The 17,918-nt window shown below is 42.5% G+C and overlaps 1 protein-coding gene and 1 non-coding gene across 2 annotated transcripts in view; both read left to right on the forward strand.

Moving 5' to 3' along the window:
• Positions 1 to 603: 603 nt before the first annotated feature.
• Positions 604 to 676, forward strand: TRNAK-CUU (transfer RNA lysine (anticodon CUU)). The gene has a single exon. It is a non-coding gene; the product is annotated as a tRNA-Lys (tRNA).
• Positions 677 to 10,834: 10,158 nt separating this feature from the next.
• Positions 10,835 to 17,918, forward strand: part of ANKRD31 (ankyrin repeat domain 31) — a 125,905-nt gene continuing 118,821 nt past the window's right edge. Inside the window, exon 1 of the mRNA XM_070517344.1 lies at positions 10,835 to 11,074. Within this exon, the coding sequence (XP_070373445.1) occupies positions 10,971 to 11,074 (104 nt within the window). The 5' untranslated portion in view covers positions 10,835 to 10,970. The remainder of the gene's footprint in view (positions 11,075 to 17,918) is intronic.

The raw sequence follows: 17,918 nt of genomic DNA on the forward strand, positions 1-17,918 counted from the left end.
GCTAGAGGAGGAGACAGCTGCTATATTTTATCTTAAGTGTTTACCTACACACCCACGTATGCAAAGTCATTTAATCACAGGAGACATTATATTTGTCTTGAGGATTTAAGACATTTTTCTTTTGCTAAGTCAGATTTGCCATCAGAACTGTTGCTCTTTAAACAATGTAGGAAAATGTTTGTCATGCCCTGTCTTTAAATACCCACTAGATGTTGCTAAAGGGCTGAGGAAAAACCAATCTTCACTTTCATCCAAGGCTTCTGAGTTCCTGAATTTGAGCTCAAAGGAACCTTAGAGCTGTCAGAAATAGTAAAGATAAAAGCCTAAACCCAGAAAGAGGAAGCATAGCTTCAAAAGACAGGAAGGAAGTAAAACTGGCCGAGGACGACTGAATATTTAAAGGCAGCATTGGCATAGTTGAAATGTGTGTATTAGCATTTTGATATCTGTTTGTCAACTAAAGAACAATGTTGAATCTTTAGAGATTATTGCTCCCCAGGCATCTGAAACTTGACTGAAGTTTCAAATCAGGTTTCAAAAAACAGTGCAAACATTCTGGGCATCCTAATTTTTTATTATTTTTAAAATGGCCTTTTTCCAGGTGCCCGGCTAGCTCAGTTGGTAGAGCATGAGACTCTTAATCTCAGGGTCGTGGGTTCGAGCCCCACGTTGGGCGCAGGCACTTTTTGCAATGCTTACCTCCCAACTTGATTTCTGAACACTCATGTAATCTCCAAAACAAGGTCCCTCACCGCTAAAATTATCTTTTTCAGATTATAAAAGTATCACATTACCATTTAAGCAACTAGGAAAATGTAGAAAATTATAATGGAGAAAATAATTACCCAGAACTCTACCACTCAGGGTGACTATTTGTTAGCATTTAGCACATTTCTTTCCCTTCCAGTTTTTTCCTATCCTTTTTAAATATAAAATATTGTATATATAGTATATGTATAGATATATACATCCTAAGGAGGCTACGAAACATAATAATACGCTAGACAACACCTGTGATGTACTACCAAACTCAAGACGTAGAACGCTACCAATTCTTTTAAGTTTCCTGTGGACTCTTCCCCGTACCACTCACTTGCCCGTCCCAGAGAGGGAATCACTACCCTGAATTTTCTTTTCAAATTATCCTTTTATTTTGAGTTTTACCATATATGAATGGGTCCTAAATAATACTGTTAAGTTTTATTTATTTTTAAGTTTTGTAAGAATGGTTTGTAAAACTCATTCAAGTTAATATGTTCATTCCTTTTCTCAGCCATAAGATATCCCTCATATAATACACTACAATTTATTTAACCATTCTCCTCCTAATGAGCCTTTAGTTCTGTTCCCCCATGGGAGGATAATTGGGTTGTTTATATTTTGGGGCTATTATGAGCAATGTTACACATCTATCCTGATACCCATGTGTAGAGATTTCTTTGGGAGTAGAATCACTGGGTTATAGGACGCTTGTTCTATGATTTACCCAAAATTACTTTTTATGTATGTAATGAGGTTGGAGACAAGGTTCATTTTTTTCCCATGTGGATATCCAGTTGTTCCAGCACCTTGTGTTAAAAAGGTTGGCCTTTCTTCGTTTTATGACTTGGCATTTCCACTTATTTTTAAAACAGTCATGGCATGTTCCCTGATAGATGACAACTGTCGGAGTTAATGTTGAGAAAGCATAATTAGACTATAAGGTGAGTGTTTGTCTCTTCTCCCACCATTTGTATCATGAAAAAATGTGAATATGTGTTCTTTAGTTTAAAACATCACACTGTGAACAATGATTATGAAAGGGGAGGTTGGCTCAGTAGAGGAAAGCATTAAATGAGATGAGAGAAGTTTTCCAGACAGAGAAGGGGAAAGGACATTCCAGGCAGAAAGGCGGAATGTCACGTCACAGACACAGAATGCCATGAAGCTAGAACAGGCTCTTCAGTGGGTAGTGCATCCCAAGAAAGAGAAAAATAACATGATCTCTTTATGGCAGTTCAAAGTTGAGACCTGGTGATCGTTTTACAAGCCAGTCACGTGACTAGGGAGGCAGTAGCCAGCCCTGGTGGCAAGCCTTGACTGAGGTAATTATGCACAGGCAACGCAACCCAATCAACGCAAGCCCAAGGAGAGCAGCCGTTATTTTGTTTTGTCACCTTTCTCCTTCAATGATCCTTCTACCTTCTGTCTTTCTTTCTTGTCCTCCGCCCTCCAGTCTTCCACCTTTCACGTGGTCTTCCTAATATAATGTCCGTATTGTCGAATGAAGGACTGACTCACTTTCCTCCAAGGAGGACTCTCAGAGAACTGAGACTTCCAAAACATATTCGACACATTATTCTTTCTTCCCTGGTTCTCCTCCTCCCCTTAGCTGACCACAAGTTGGACCCCTCCAGAAGTGGAGTGCAGGGAAGACAGAGAGATCGGGGGAGGGAGGCAGGGAAGTTCTTAGGAAACTGGCATCCAAGGTGTACCGGAGCCAGCTTACACTAGTTCCTAAGAGCCAATTGTTAAATTTTCAGGAATTTGCAAGTCAGTTATTAAATGTAGTCACGACTAAAAATTAAAGTACATAAACTTATAATTGAACAAATCATATTAAAAATAAAGGCAATGACTACAAAAACTCATTACTTCCTAATTATTCTGTTACACTTTACTATGGGGTGAGAATTTGTGGTTACCTAAGTGGAGAAGGGGAACCAAGAAAGAAGAAATAATGTGTAGAATAAGTTTTGGAGTATTTACACCACAGGAATCTGCAAATTCTACAAATTAGAGCTTTTCCTCTGCAGACGGCTGGTTATTAAACATTTACCAGCACAGCCCTGAGTGGTATTGTTCTAAGGCAGGTTTTCAACCTCTGGGTCTGGCATTTGTTTAAAGCTGACTCTTTTATAAGTGATTTTGTAATGTTTTTGGAGACCTGACCTACCACGGGTGACCCCTCACCTGCAGTTTCCTTGATCAGGGAGGACCGACCCTGTGTTGATCATCTCTCACTCCGTCTTGGGAATACAGAAGGCAGAAATCCACTCCATCTTCCCTGCTGAGGACTCTTCCCCCTCCAGACCGAAATTTGGGCAGGATGTAACCAGGCTGGTTCTCTCTTGTGCAGATCCCCTAGCTGGCTCGTGAGAAACTCTCTGCCTGAACAAATTCTGGTGGTGCACACCCATCAGTCCCTTTGCTCTACCATCAGAGCCAATCATGGTTTCTCACCCGTTAGCTTTCTCAGCTGTGAATCAGATTTAAGCTTCTGTCTGGCCAACTACTCTTCTTTCAGTCTTCTCGCATCTCCTCTGATGCTTTCCTCTACTGAGCCAACCTCCCCTTTCATAATCATGGTCCACAGTGTGATGTTTTAAACTAAAGGACACACACTCACATTTTCCCTAATACAGATGATGGGAGGAGAGACTAACCCTCACCTTATAGTCTAATTATACTTTATCAATATTTAACTCTGGCACTTGTCATACATCAGGGAACATGCCATGACTGTTTTAAAAATAAGTGGAAATGCCAAGTCATTAAATGAGGAAAGGCCAACCTTTTTAACACAAGGTGCTGGAACAACTGGATATCCACATGCGAAAAAAATGAACCTTGTTTCCTACCTCATCACATACACAACAAATAATCTGAGGTAAATCACTGAATGAAATGGAAAGTTAGAACCAGAGTGTTTTCAGAAGGAAAAAAAGGGAGAATATCTTCATGACTTTGGCTTGAGCAAAGATTTCTAACATAAGGCACAAAAAAGCACTGTATGGGTTCTTCAAATTCATGAACTCTTAGGAACTCAGAACGTGAACTCATTTGGAAATAGGTTGTTATAGTTGCAAACAGTTCTGTTAAGATGAGGTCATACCGGAGTAGAGTGGGCCCTACTTCAACATGACTGATGTCCTTGTAAGGAGAGGAGAAGCGACAGAGAAAGAGACGAACAGGGAGAACGCCTCTTGACGATGGAGGCGGAGATTGGAGCGAGTCATCTGCGAGCCAAGGAACGCCAAGAATTGTCAGCGACACCAGAAGACAGAGAAAAGCACGGAATAGATTCTTCCTAGAATCTTCAGAGAGCATAGTCCAGCTGATGCCCTGATGGCAGACGTCTGGCCTCCAGCATGGTGAAATAATGAATTTCTGTTATTTTAAGCCTTCCAATATGTGGTCACTTGTTATGGCAGCCCTAGGAAATGAACGTAAGCACTCAGCATAAAGGAATGAAGTTGATAAATTGGAAATCACCCAAATTTGCTGACCAAAAGACATTATTCAGAAAATGAATAGCCAAGTTAAACATACACCTGCCATAGGACCCAGCAGTTTCATGCTTTAGGTTTCTACCTAAGACAAACGAAAACATATATCCACAAAGAGACTTCAACAGAATGTTTACAGCAGCTTTATTTATAATAGCCCCCACGCTGGAAACAACTCAAATGTCCATCAGCAGGAGAATGGACTAAACAAATTCGGTATGTTCATCAATGTCATAGTACTCAGCAATAAAAAGGAATGAATTGATACAAACAACATGGGTGAATCTCCAAAACATTAAACCTAGTGAAAGAAGTCAGTTAAAAAAGATGCATACAGTATGATTCCATTTATAGAAAGACTACCCTATGGTCATAGAAAAACCACTCTGCATGATAGAAATCAGAAACTGCTTGCTTGGGGATAGGCATTGAGAAAGGACAGGAGAATGGAAATATTCTTTATCATGTTTTAAGTGGTAGTTACCTAGGTGTATATATATATATATATAGTCAAAAATCATTGAACTGCATTGTTTCACTACATCAAAATTCTGATTAACCTCTTGTGGCTGAGATTTTTGTCTTTTTCTACATTGGCAGACCTGCTAATACATTAGTCTAAACATGTTTACATGGCTGTTTCAGTTATACACAAAGAAATGTGTGTAAATCTGACAATCTCCTCAGTCCAAAACCAATTAAAATTTTTATATTTCTATTATGTATTATTTATGTAAATTATACTTTTAAGATTTGAGCTATTGCTTGCATATTACCTTTTCTACACACACAACTCCCGTTCTCCTCCTATAGGTTGCGTATGCTATTGTAAGAAATAAATATAGAAACAATGGATCAAAAAAACCCCACCACACAGTGAACTGAGCACTAAGGTCCATGCATTTCATTAGCATATGTAAATTATACCTCAATAAAGAGAAGCAATAAAAAACAGTTTATGCTGTTCTGCAGTAGCAGGGTCGGGGGGTGGGGGGGAGCTCGCTGTGCTTGGTACCCTCTTATTTCCTCAATCCCCCTAACCAACCTCGAATGAACATACAGTCTAAGATAAAGCCATAAACTTGCTGTGTAAGCAACTGAGTGACAACCGTGTTTGCTATTCAAACACAATCTTTCATGAAGTTTCATAGCTCTCACTTTGAGGAGACTGTCAGCTTTAAGCCTTTCCTATACAGAATTCCAGAGCTGTCACTGTTGTTTTGCTCTTTGCTTTATTCTGTAAACAATGTACCATGGGAAGCTACACATGTCCATATAAATATATCTGTATTTCATTCTTTTTAATGACAACACAGTATCCCACTGCATAATCCCCTATTGATGGACATTTAGGTTGTTTCCAACTTTTCAGAATTACAGTTGGTGCAAGTATACTGGTAACATAGGAATACATTTCCTAGAGATAGGAAAGACCATCTCTAAGGGTGTAGTAGGTCATATGAAACATTTTGATAGATGTTGCAAACTACTCTATAAAAAAGATTGAACCAGTCTGCTCTCCCTCCAATGGTGTATGAGAACTCCTGTTTTCCTCACAACCTTGCCAATACTGAGCATTATCAATCTCTTTTTTTCCTGTCTTTGCCAACCTGATAGGCAAAACAAACAGATAGACCTTTCATTGGCTATTTTAATGTGTATTTATTTAATTATGAGTTAGGCTAAGCATCTTTTAAAATCTAATGCTTTAGCCAGTTACTACTAGAGAGAAAAGATACGTGGAGAGGAAGACAGAGAGAGAGAGAAAGGGAGAAGGAGAGAGAGAAATGCAGACTTCTTAGCACTTGGGCCATCAATGGGTGTTATTTGCTTGGATAAGCAGACAAGGACTCTTTGACACTTGTCGAAACCAGTTGATGAAATCAATGTCATCTCACCAGGCTGTTGCATTTGAGTCTCTAATTCTTTGACAGTCCATCATGTCCTTGTCAATTACTTTGCCAATTTTTGATACCACATTATACTGTGTTTATATAGGGAAAATCTAAGAATCCTTACAAAACTCTGATAACAGTGGTTTAACATTTGTGTGTTCTGATATTGTTGCTTTTTTCATGTCATCATAAATTATAAAATGTGATGTATTTCTTATTCTTAGACAGATGATCAATGTATAACTGTTGCCCCTTAACTATGTCTCCTTGTATTTCCACTTCTAAAGGAATATATTATTCACAGTCTAATAGTCAGAGCTATACAATGAATAACTATAATGACAGAGACCATGCAGTCCTGATTCTCCTTTTTGAAATGCCGAGTGTTTTTGCCATCATCCTCTGCTGATTTCTTGGGCTTCATTATAATATATCTTTTTTGTCAGTTGCCAGAATAACAGATGCTATTCTTCAGAAGCTTTTCATCATGCAATATCAATTGTATATTAGGCTACTGTCTTAAACTTCATAGTACTTTTAACTTTTTGAAGTGTTTTTGTATCTGTTTTATGCAATTTTAAAGTAAAATTGAGCTTTTGTCTTAAATTCTGCACTAAGAAGGGACATAATCTGTAGGCGTTGTGGTCAGCATATCTCTACACACATGAATCAACCAAAAGGATCACTAAAAAAAACAAATTTGGGTACTGAACAAACATCTAATCCTGTGTCAACCTGCCTTTGTGTGTTCCCATGTTTGGCAGTGTTTGAGAAAGGGTCTCATGTATACTGACTTTTCTGGTTACTTACATATTCTCATCCATTGTTTAATTCACAAAACAGTTCTAATTTGTGCTAAACACCATGTGAATTGCTTGGGTTAATGGACAGCAACATTTTTTTCTAAAAAAAATCTAAATCTTTGAGAAAATGAAGGTTCTTTTTGGAAAATGTATTTAGAATACTTGGTGAAACACTTTATATACCTGTAATGGGGGGGGGGGAGGGTGGATATTACTTTAGGTGAAAAATGGCTGTTGGATTTACTCTCAGAGATTCATATTGTGTTATATTTATTTAAATCAAATCTTCCACGAAAGTCTCATCTCTTACAGTTCTGGGATCTAAAGTAACCTGGATAGGATGTGAATGATATGAAGTTATAGGCAGGAAATAATTTTGATTATAAAAGTAAAATACATTGTGTAACCACAAAACGAGACTTCTTTTTCAAACTCCACACTTTCAAACAAGTCTCATTACATTACACCTTGTTCGTACTTCGCTTCCTGCTTAATGCTGGAGCTTCGTCTCATACCCCCCTGCCCTGCTCCTCGGCGTCCGGCACACAGGCCTCCTTCCTGTCCTTCCACCACGTCTCAGAGCCTTCGCACTCATGTTCATCCTTTAGGTCTTAGGTCCTCAGAGAGGCTTTCTCTGACCATGTTCTCTAGCTCAGCATCCTACTTATTCTTTTCAGGTACACATCACTCCCTGAATTATCTCATTTCTTCATGCACTTGTTTATCATCTGCCTCATCCTCTAGAAGGCAAGGCCAGTGAGGGGAAGGTCCTTATTCTCAGCTCTCCTTCAGGGAGCTGAGCTTCACTAGCATTTGTGGTTTAGCACACATGCTGTTGGAAATGATTTTGGAATTTTTCTTCCAAACGAAAATCTGAGGTGGTGGAGCTGACGTTTTACTCTTAATTCACCTTTAAAACAAGTAAAGAATTCCCAAATAGGACTTTCTCTTGAAAGACTTATAGCCTAAATGGAATCAAGCAATGAAAATTTAATTACGGTTCTTAACGATTACTTGGTTTCATTCTATGAATTTAGTACACATCCTACTTTTCAAAGATTCAAATTTTGATATAATCCAATTTAATTTTATTCTTCCTAGTACTATTTATTTTTACAAATACTTGTTGGTTTAAAAAGGATGTAATGCTCTTCTCAATGTTTTCTGGCTAATTCACACTGTATTAGTATCTATATTAACAATCAATCTATTTTCCTTTTAACTATGTGGATTTTTTCCCTTTTCTTGGGGTCTCTTTCACTCTAAAAAACTTCCTATTTCCTCTTTTTTATCTCATGATATTTAACTGTTGAAAGAAACCAGGTCATTCATCCTATAGAATTTTCCATAATCTAGACTGGGTTAATTTTATCCATTTATTCCTATTATATCATGCCAGGGGGAACATATTTTGTTGTCTCACTTTTAGTGATGTTAAGATTGATCAGTGGACTTAACTGTCGTCAGCCTGGCCCATCATTACAAAATTCCCCGTCAGCCTTTCACCTAGGAATTTAGGGCTGACTTAAACCTGGAGGATGCAGGTGGAGGCGTGTGAAAACACAGAGGTCTAGTTCTCTGCACACTTTTACTGCCTAGCTATCACAGCTGCTGATGCCTATTGCCTGGATCCACTGTTTCATGGGTTGCAAAATGGTGATTTTATAATTCTATAATACCTACTGTATTTGTTAGCTGTTATTTTTGTACAAAAACATTTCCCTCTCATTGACTCTTTGGTTATCTCAAAATACAGTTTGTGTGGAAAAGGTAGGAAAAGAGCTTTTTCTCCCCTTTTATTAATTTTTAGGGTAATAAAATGGTGCCTAGCAACCTTCAAAAGCAGCCAGCTATTATTTTTTAATGAAGGACTGGGTTTTTATGCATGTGATGTATTTCAATTTATTTGAAAGTTTTTAATTCAAACTAATTCAAAAGGAAGCTGAGCTATATTTCAACACTGTCTGAGTATCTGGATCCTGCCATACCCCTAAGGTCCAGGTATTCCTGACATTACAGTTTCATGACTCAACTCACCCCTTTTATCTGCTTAAACAACTTGAATTACTTTTTTTTTTTTGTCATTTGCAGCCTAGATTCTTAACACAGATCTGTCCTTTCTTCCAGCTCTGTCCAAAAACTTTGGATTTTATGAAAACAAAAAAAGGTTTCTTTAAAATTACACTGGCATTTACGAGGATCATCTCTGCCACTCCTTCTTTGCGCTTTGAATCTTGGCAACTCTCTCGAATAAAACAAAAGAGCTGAAGATGCAAAAATAACTGACTCTTTTCCACCAAAGGAGAAATTATTTTAAAAAGGAATTTGAATTTCAGGCTCAGAAGTTTTCTATACTTAACTAAAGTCACCAGACGCCTGGGGCACGTGCTATTACTATAGAAAGTCACCTTCTTGCAGAACCGGGTATGCACCTTCCATTGCTGGAAATCACACTTTTTAAGAAGAGACAACACAGCTCCACGATGAAAGCAGCGGATGAGCAGGAGAGTGGACAGGAATTTAGGACTGATACAAACATGGAGGATGTACGTGGAGAACTGTGAAAAAAACAAAGAGGTCCAGTTCTTTGCCTATTTATTACTGTTCTGCCTGATTTACAGAGTTGAGATGAGGACTATTCAAGTAAGTCTAAAAAACCAACACCAACCAAGGGCTTTAAACAGCAGTGGCTTAAATACGATCTAAACAGAAAAATAAGAATAATGGCAAAGCCCTTCCATGTGGTGAAAAGCAGTGAACCGGGGAGTCAGAAAGCTCTAGATCCATCCATTTACTCCACAGCCTTCAGAGACCCAACACAGGCTGGACGCTGGAGATTCCCAGCTAACACCAGACCGGCGATGCGGAAGGGGTTGTCTTGCCCTGACTTCCTCTCCCTTGGAAGGTGGAGCTCCCTTGGCTTCGTTTAGAATTGGTTTGAACTAAAAACCTTCAAGCAGATTGAAATACATCAAACATATATCAATCTAGTACTCCATTTAAAAATAATTGGCTACTTTTGGAGGTTTCTAGGCACCACTATAATCCTAAAAATTAATAAAGGGAAAAAAATAAGGCATTTATCCTGCCTTTCCTACACGATCTATATTTTAGGGTAACCAAAAAGTTGATGAAGGAAAACTACAAACGCATCCATTAGATCAGTTGATCTAAAATCTTCCGATAAACACGTGCGCTTCGCCTACCGCAGGGGACACTCGGGGAGGGTTCGGTAAGAGGGGGCAGCACTCGCTGGGCTGCAGAACCCTCTTCCGATCCCGACGGTCGGGCCGAGCGCGGGGCTGCGGGTCGGGCGGAGCCTCGCTCCTTCCGGGCCTGGGTCTCACAAGCACCAGCGCCCTGCAGGTGACTCGGCCAGGTCGCCGTCCCTGCCGATGGCGTTAGGCCGGCTCACCCCGCAGTCGGTCTGCGGCACCGCCGCCTTTCCGGCCCACGCGCCCGCCAACCCACGGCCTCTCCGCCTACCGAACAAATAGGTGAAAACGCCGACAGCTGAGGCTCTGACGTACACCGCGCGGCTCCCTCTGCTGACGGCGCGCGGCCCCGACGTGAGGCGCGCGGCTCCCTCGGCTGGCGGCGTGCGCGTGCGGTCCCCACGTGCGGCTCCCCCTGCCGACGGCGTGAGGCGTGCGGCCCCGACGTGTGGCTCCCCCTGCGGCGGCGCGCGGCCCTGACGTGCGGCTCCTCTGCCGACGGCGTGAGGCGTGCAGCCCCGACGTACGGCTCCTCCTGCGGCGGTGTGCGGCCCAGACGTGCGGCTCCACCTGTTGGCCGCGTGCGGCGCGCGGCGGGACCGCCCAGCGGGACCGCCTCCCGGGCGCCGACCGTCGCGGCAGTCGCGCCCTCGGCCTGCCGTGCGAGGCCTGCTCCGGCCACGAGTGTTCTTCCTGGCTCGGCGCTTCCGCCGGCCCTCAGAGCGTCCTTCTGCGCGGGAAGGGGGCGTTAGAGGAGGAGGATAGGAAGACGCCGAGTGCGCGGCGACGATGGAGGCAGGCGCCCAGGCCCCGGACTGGGACAGTGATGAGACTGTGGTCGCGGGGTCGGTGACGGAGAGCGACCCGGAGGAAGAGGAGCTGCCCTGGAGACGGTGACGCGTTAGGCCGGGCGCTCGCGGGCAGGCTTGGGGCCGGGCAGCCGGGGCTGGGCGAACAGGGGAATGGACGAGACCGCCGCCCTAGCCCCCGGTTAGGGCAGAGTGAGCGGTGCAGTGCGCGGCCCTGAGTCCCTCTGCACAGGCCGAGAAGTCTTGGGTCTGGACTCCCCGGATGCATTTTGCTTCAAGCAGCTCGTGGCTCAGGTCTAGGAGATGGTTAACGTAGTTTCTCTCGGGAAAGGGATGTGTGATGGGGGAGCTGGGTACTTCCAAACTGGAAACGGATCGTTTCATAAGGATCCCCAAAGCTGGTAGTTGAGCTCATCAAAGTTTCTAGAACATAGCTAGCCCTCTTTGCTGGATGCAGGGAAAGATAGAAGAGGGGAGGCCCCTGCCTTTGAGAAACCTCCAGGCCGGGAAGGACACCTGAGCAGGTCGTGGCAGTCCGATGTGGGGCGTCCAGGGATGGAAGGATGCCCAGGCTGGTTAGGAGCGGAGGGACTCTTAACCTAGGTGGTCGTCAGGCTTTGCTGGGGTTGACTCCCGAATAGAGGCTGGAAGGAGGGTCAGGAATTAGTCCGGTGAAGGAGGGGAGGTCTTCTAGGCCAAGGGGACTGCACGGTGGGAGGAAGCATTGCCTTGTGTGTGTTGGGACGTACAAACAGTTAAGTCTCACGGGAGTGTGAAATGGCGAGGTGGGCACTGAAGGATGAGCCTGGAGAGGAAGGCAGGGTGAAGTGTCAGCCCTCCCACATCCTGCGTGTGTCCTGGCGGAGTGCTTGTAAGATGTTAAGTGGAGGAGCAGAGTAATCAGATTTTCGTTGGCTCTGGCATGCCCTCGGCCAGGGCTTCTGAAATTTCCGTGCCCTTATAATCACCCCAGAATCCCGTTAAAATGTGGATTCTAGTTCAGGAGTTCCAGGGTGGGGTCTGAGCTGCTGCATTTCTAACAGGTTTCCAGGGTAAAGTCAGTTCTGTTAGAGCAGGGGTCACCTTTTGCAAAACAAGGCTATAGAGGTTAGTTTTGGCATCAAAGTAGTAACAGACTGGGATTATGAGAGCTCAACTAGGAGCAAGCAGTGGGAATGGAGGGAAAAGGGCAAATCTGAGAAATCCTACAAAGTAAATTTGGCAGGAGATGGTTGATAGGATTTGGAGCATGAGGGAAGGGCAGCGGTAAAGGACGATACCCAGGTTTTTGGCTCTTTTATATATACACACAGTAATAGTTGCTCTTGTTGGTGTACAGGGAGCATTTTGACTAATATTTGGAGTCTTACAACCACCACAACAATCAGGGTCCACAATAGTGCCATCATTCCAGAAAAAACTCCCTTGTGCTGCTCCTTTGTAGTCAGATCCCCTCTCCCCCATGTAAATCATTGTTCCCATATATGTAATATATCATCTTAACTTCATCTGCTTTCATTCCTGCCCCCCCCCCATCTTTGGTACTTAGCAGTTTGATTATGGTGTGTCTGGGCGTGATTTTGTTTGTGTTTTTCCTGTTCTGGGCTCACTGATCTTCTTGAATCTGTAAATTTGTGTTTGTCACCAAACTTGGGAAGTTTTCTGTTGTGATTTCTTCATATATTTTCTTTCTGCACCAGTCTCTCTCCTCTCCTTCCAGGGCTTTAAATGATGTGAATGTTAGACTTTTTGATGTTGTCCCCCAGATCCCTGAGGCTCTATTAATTAAAAATTTTTTTGGGGGGGCCAGCCCCGTGGCCGAGTGGTTAAGTTTGTGTGCTCTGCTTCAGCAGCCCAGGGTTTTGCTGGTTCAGATCCTGCACGCGGACATGGCACTGCTCATCAAGCTGTGCTGAGGCGGCGTCGCACATGCCACAACTAGAAGGACACACAACTAAAAAATATTCAACTATGTACTGGGGGGAGGGGCTTTGGGGAGAAAAAGGAAAAATAAAATCGTTAAAAAAAAATCCTTTTTTCCTCTCAATTCTTCAGACTGTGTAATTTGTATTGCTGTATCTTCAGGTTCACTTAATCTTTCCTTTGTCATCTCTATTCTGTTGTTGAGCCCATCTGGTGAAGTTTTAATTTCAAATATACTTTTCTCTTCTAAAATTTCCATTGGCTTATCTTTTACAGTTTTTATTTTTCTGCTGAGAACTCCAGTGTTTTCACCCATTTGATGAGTGTTCACCTTTATCTCATAGGAAATTATTATGATAACTGCTTTAAAGTCTTTGCCTTGTAATTCCAACATCAGGTCATGATGGGTGGGGAGTTGGCATCTGTTAATTACCTCTTCTCTCAAGAATTTGTCAGATTTTCCTGTTCTTTGCAGTAATTCTGGATTATATCGTATATTTTGAACATTTCTTTTTTGGATGCTTGGTTGTGTTAAAATCCTCTGGAAGGTGTTGATTTTTGTTTTGACAGGCAGTGAGCCTGCTTAGGTTGTCACTGCACGTTTTGTGTTGCCTTCTGTGAGTGGTGGTTACATCCGTCCAATTTTCAGAGCCTTTGCTCTGCTGTTTGAGTTTGACTCATGTAGCACTCGGGTTAATCTGGAACTTGGGCAGTAGTTAATGTCATAGTTCAGTTCTCTAAGCCTTTGTTATCCTTCTTCGAATCTGCTCCACATGTTGACAGCTCAGCATTGAGACTGGAACTTATATTCGATCGTACACAGAATTAGGTGATTGCTCTTTCCTGCTCTCTTTTCCCCAGGATTCTCATGTGCTCTTCCCTGTGGATACCTGCATGCTGGTTCATATGACCAGAAAGACCTAGATTTCTCTGAGTGTTAGCCTTCTCACTGCAGAGCAGTTCCCTGCAGTGGGGGCCACCTTCAGGGCAAAGGGTTAAGAGAGAGAAGAAAATAAAAGAGATTCTCTCCATATTCTTCACAGTATGGTTCCTCCAGCTGGAGAGACAGGTTTTCTCTTGGGTTTTAAGTGCCAAAGCTGCCATGGTTGGTAGCAGTAGAGTTGTGAGGCTAAAGAGAGAAGACAAATACAAGAAAACCCAGGGATTCCCCCCACACCTACTGGCGTTCAGGGATCCTTTTCCTTAATCTTCTGGAGAAAGATAAGGGTTTTCTACTGGAGTTTTTACTGACTGTGCCCACTGTGCACTTCTGGGATGAGGCCTTCCATCAAAGCTGGAGACAAGGGGCCAGCCTGGTGGTGCAGCGGTTAAGTTCGCACGTTCTGCTTCTCGGCAGCCTGGGTTTGCTGGTTCAGATCCCGGGTGTGGACATGGCACTGCTTGGCAAAAAGCCATGCTGTGGTAGGCATCCCACGTATAAAGTAGAGGAAGATGGGCATGGATGTTAGCTCAGGGCCAGTCTTCCTCAGCAAAAAGATGAGGATTGGCAGCAGTTAGCTCAGGGCTAACCTTCCTCGAAAGAAAAAAAAAAGCTGGAGATGAAAAAAGGACCAAAAATTAAAACAAAAAACAAACTGTGGCACTCACGTATTACAAGGTTGTTATGTCGATTTCAATTTCAGTCCCCAGTCTACCTGCTGTTGTTTACTTTTCAGATTACTCCTGTAGGTTTTTACGGATACTCTACCAGAGTTTTTAGTTGTAGTGAGTGGACAAATGCACTATAGATGCCTCACTCTGTCTTGGCTGGCCAATCTTCTTTTTTTTTTTTTTGGCTCTGATTCATTTAAAAATGATTCTCTGCAGTGCCATAGAAACATCATTCTTTCAGACATCATAGCCCAAGGTTTAAAATTAGTATTCTTTTTATTAGCATGGCATTACAGTCAAAGTCTAAGCATTGCTGGAGCTGAATGCCATTGTTTTCTGGTTTTTTCCTTCATCTTCATTGCTTACTTGTCTGCAGTTCATTCTGGCTGGTTTTCCTGCACAAGCTCCCAGCTTTGACTGGAATGAGGAACACAGATCCTAGTAGAGAAGAGATCTCCAATGGGCGAAGCATTATATAGTTTCACATAGCTGAATAATCCTTAAATGTTGCAACTATTAAGGTCTTTTTGCTAGGAACTGAGAAAGGGTTCAGTGAGCTTTGGGACTGGAAAAGGCGAGGCTTTCAAAGAATCAGAATGCCAGTTGTTGCCTGTGTCTGAAATAGCACTCTTTGAGGGCCTCAGTTTGGTCCTAGCCCGCCCTCTGGAAACTGGCCTAAAATGCGTCCAGTCCTTTTTGTGGCTTGGTAGGTGTTGCTACTAATCTTCTGGAAAAATTCAAGTTGCTGATTAATAAGATGTTGTTTGCTTGTTATTTGTTTTCTGAGAGGCAGGATTCATTTTTCCTGTGTATGCCCTGGGAGCTTTTTAACGGGCGAAGTGAAGGGACACAGGGATGGATGCTAGACTTCTCTGAATAGATCTGGTTTTGTCCTTTTGTCTTTGGAATGATGTAAGTGGTTTACATAACTATAATTACAAAACAAAATTAAATCTACATAAAAAAGAATTTCTAAAGAGCAAAAGCAAGATGAAACAGTTGAACCTAATTATGTATTGATTTGGTAGCATAATTACAGAAAAAGGAATTATTTTAAATGCCTTTAAAACATAGAATTTAACTCTACATGCTGAACAAGGTGTACGCTAAGGACATAAAGAGTTACAAAATAACTTTTTTCTGTAATCACATTGTTAATAATAATGTTTAGTATGGACTCTGAATATAATAGCCCATTCAGAGGAACCAAGGCTCCGTGAGAAATGACTGGTTCCAGGTCTAAGGCAGGAGATGTGTAAGATGAGCCTGGGATATTTCATCCTGGGAAGCTAGGGAAGACTAGTGGTGCATTAGTTTGCTCAGGTGGCCACAGAAATACCATAGACTGGGTGGCTTAACCAACAGAAATTTATTTTCTTCAAGTTCTGGAGGCTGGAAGTCCAAGATCCAGGCGCTGGCAGGTGTTGCTTTCTCCTGAGGGCTTGCTCCTTGGCTTGCAGGTGGCCACCGTCTTGCTGTGTCCTCATACGGTCTTTCCTCCATATACATGTATCCCTGGTGTGTGTGTCTCTCTCTTTTTACATGGACACCAGTCATATTGGATTAGGGCCTCACCCTTATGGCCTCATTTAACCTTAATTACCTCCTTAAAGGCCCTGTCTCCAAATGCAGTCACATTGGGAGTTAGGGCTGCAAGATATGAATTTTAGAGGGATGGAATTCAGCTCTAACAAGTGGTTTCATGTCAAACAACCCATGAACCACTTTGACGAGGCTCCCACCAGCTAAAAATAAGACAATTTGATCACTGACAAGAATAGTAACAGCAGTGTATTTAAATCTATGAGTTTATAATGGTCTTTAGAAAAACTTATTTCACTATCTGCAAACTAGTATAGAAAGAGAAGCAGGCATTTATCTTGCCTTTCCTATGCAAACTATACCTAAGTGACATGGCTGAGAAGGTAGCTTAACTGAATAATTATATAGTTGACAAGTGAAAGTTTTAGTATGTATTTCCATTAATAAATGAAGAAAGTGATAAAGTAGAATATCACCATTTTATATACTCCTGATAAGATAATGAATAGACTGAGGCAATGGTCATCAATGGCCACTAAATCACAAAAAGAGTGACAGCCTTCCTGTTGAGCATGTGACATCTGTTGCCAATCACCGGGAGTGGAAATCAGATACTTCTGCCCGCTGCATCTTGGTGTTGGAGTTACCAAGGAGAAAACAACATTTAAGCACTGTCTGGAACAACACTTTACTCAGAAAAGACAACAAAATCAGCTTCACTAGTGGGCATTGGTCTCCCATGGCCGGTGGTCACTGTCTGCAGCTGATGCGGGGCCATTGGCCTGCGCACATCCCTCCTGTGCCACAGAATGAAGGACTTCATCCTCTCCCCACAGAGGACAGATAGAGGAGTGGGCTTGGCCAGGTGCCATATGACATATCGGCTTAAACCGAACAAAGGGGTACATACTGCATTTGAAACGGTGAAAGGGATTCCCACATGAGGTGGTAAGTCCAGCACAGGCTGGGAGGATGCTTTATCTCTTGGTGAGAAGGCGTTCCATGCCCAAGGCTGAGACGGGCTGGAAAGACTGTGTGCACACGACCGCGTCTCCCAACACACCTCATTAGCTCCTGAAGGAAGTACACATATGCCCCTCAAAGTGGACTTGAATCAGATCAGACTTCTAGATCTGTTAACCTGTTTACAGGAAATACACAGGACAGAGGAACATGTTAAGTGACATGCAATCAGCAAATCCAAAATGTGGGAAACTCTGTAGGAAAAGCAACCCAGTTTCTTCAGTAAATAAATTGCAAAGGCGTGAGTGGGGGAAGGAGTAATTTATAGATTTAAAGAGAGACTTAAGAGACATAGCAACCAAATGGATGCCATGCACCGTGTTTGGGTCCTGTTTGAACAAAATGACTGAAAAGAGACATTTGGGGAAATGTGACTACAATCTGTTTATTAGTTTTCCATTGCTGTATTACAACTTACTCTAAAACTTAGTGTCTTAAAACAATAAACATTTGTTATCTTATAGTTTCCATGGGTCAGGAGTCCAGGAGTGGCTTAACTGGGTCGTCAGACTTAGGGACTCACAAGGCTGCATTTATCTCAACGCTTCGTGAGAAGGATTCCCTTCCTCCTATAGTACTTGTAAGACTTAGTTCCTCTTTGGCTGTTGAATTGAGACCTTGGTTCCTCTCTGACTGTTGAGTGGAGGCCTCCCTTAGTTTCTTGCTACTTAGGCTTCTCCACAGGGCATTTCACAACATGGCAGCCTGGCTTCCGTGAGAGGGGAGAAGCAAGAGAATAAGAGAGGGGGAGCAAGATAGAAGCCGGTGTCTTTTTGTAACCTAATCTCGGAAGGAACAACATCCCAACATATTTGCTGTATTCTCTTCT

The sequence above is a fragment of the Equus asinus genome, chromosome 9, assembly GCF_041296235.1.
Source record: "Equus asinus isolate D_3611 breed Donkey chromosome 9, EquAss-T2T_v2, whole genome shotgun sequence".
Taxonomy (NCBI): domain Eukaryota; kingdom Metazoa; phylum Chordata; class Mammalia; order Perissodactyla; family Equidae; genus Equus; species Equus asinus.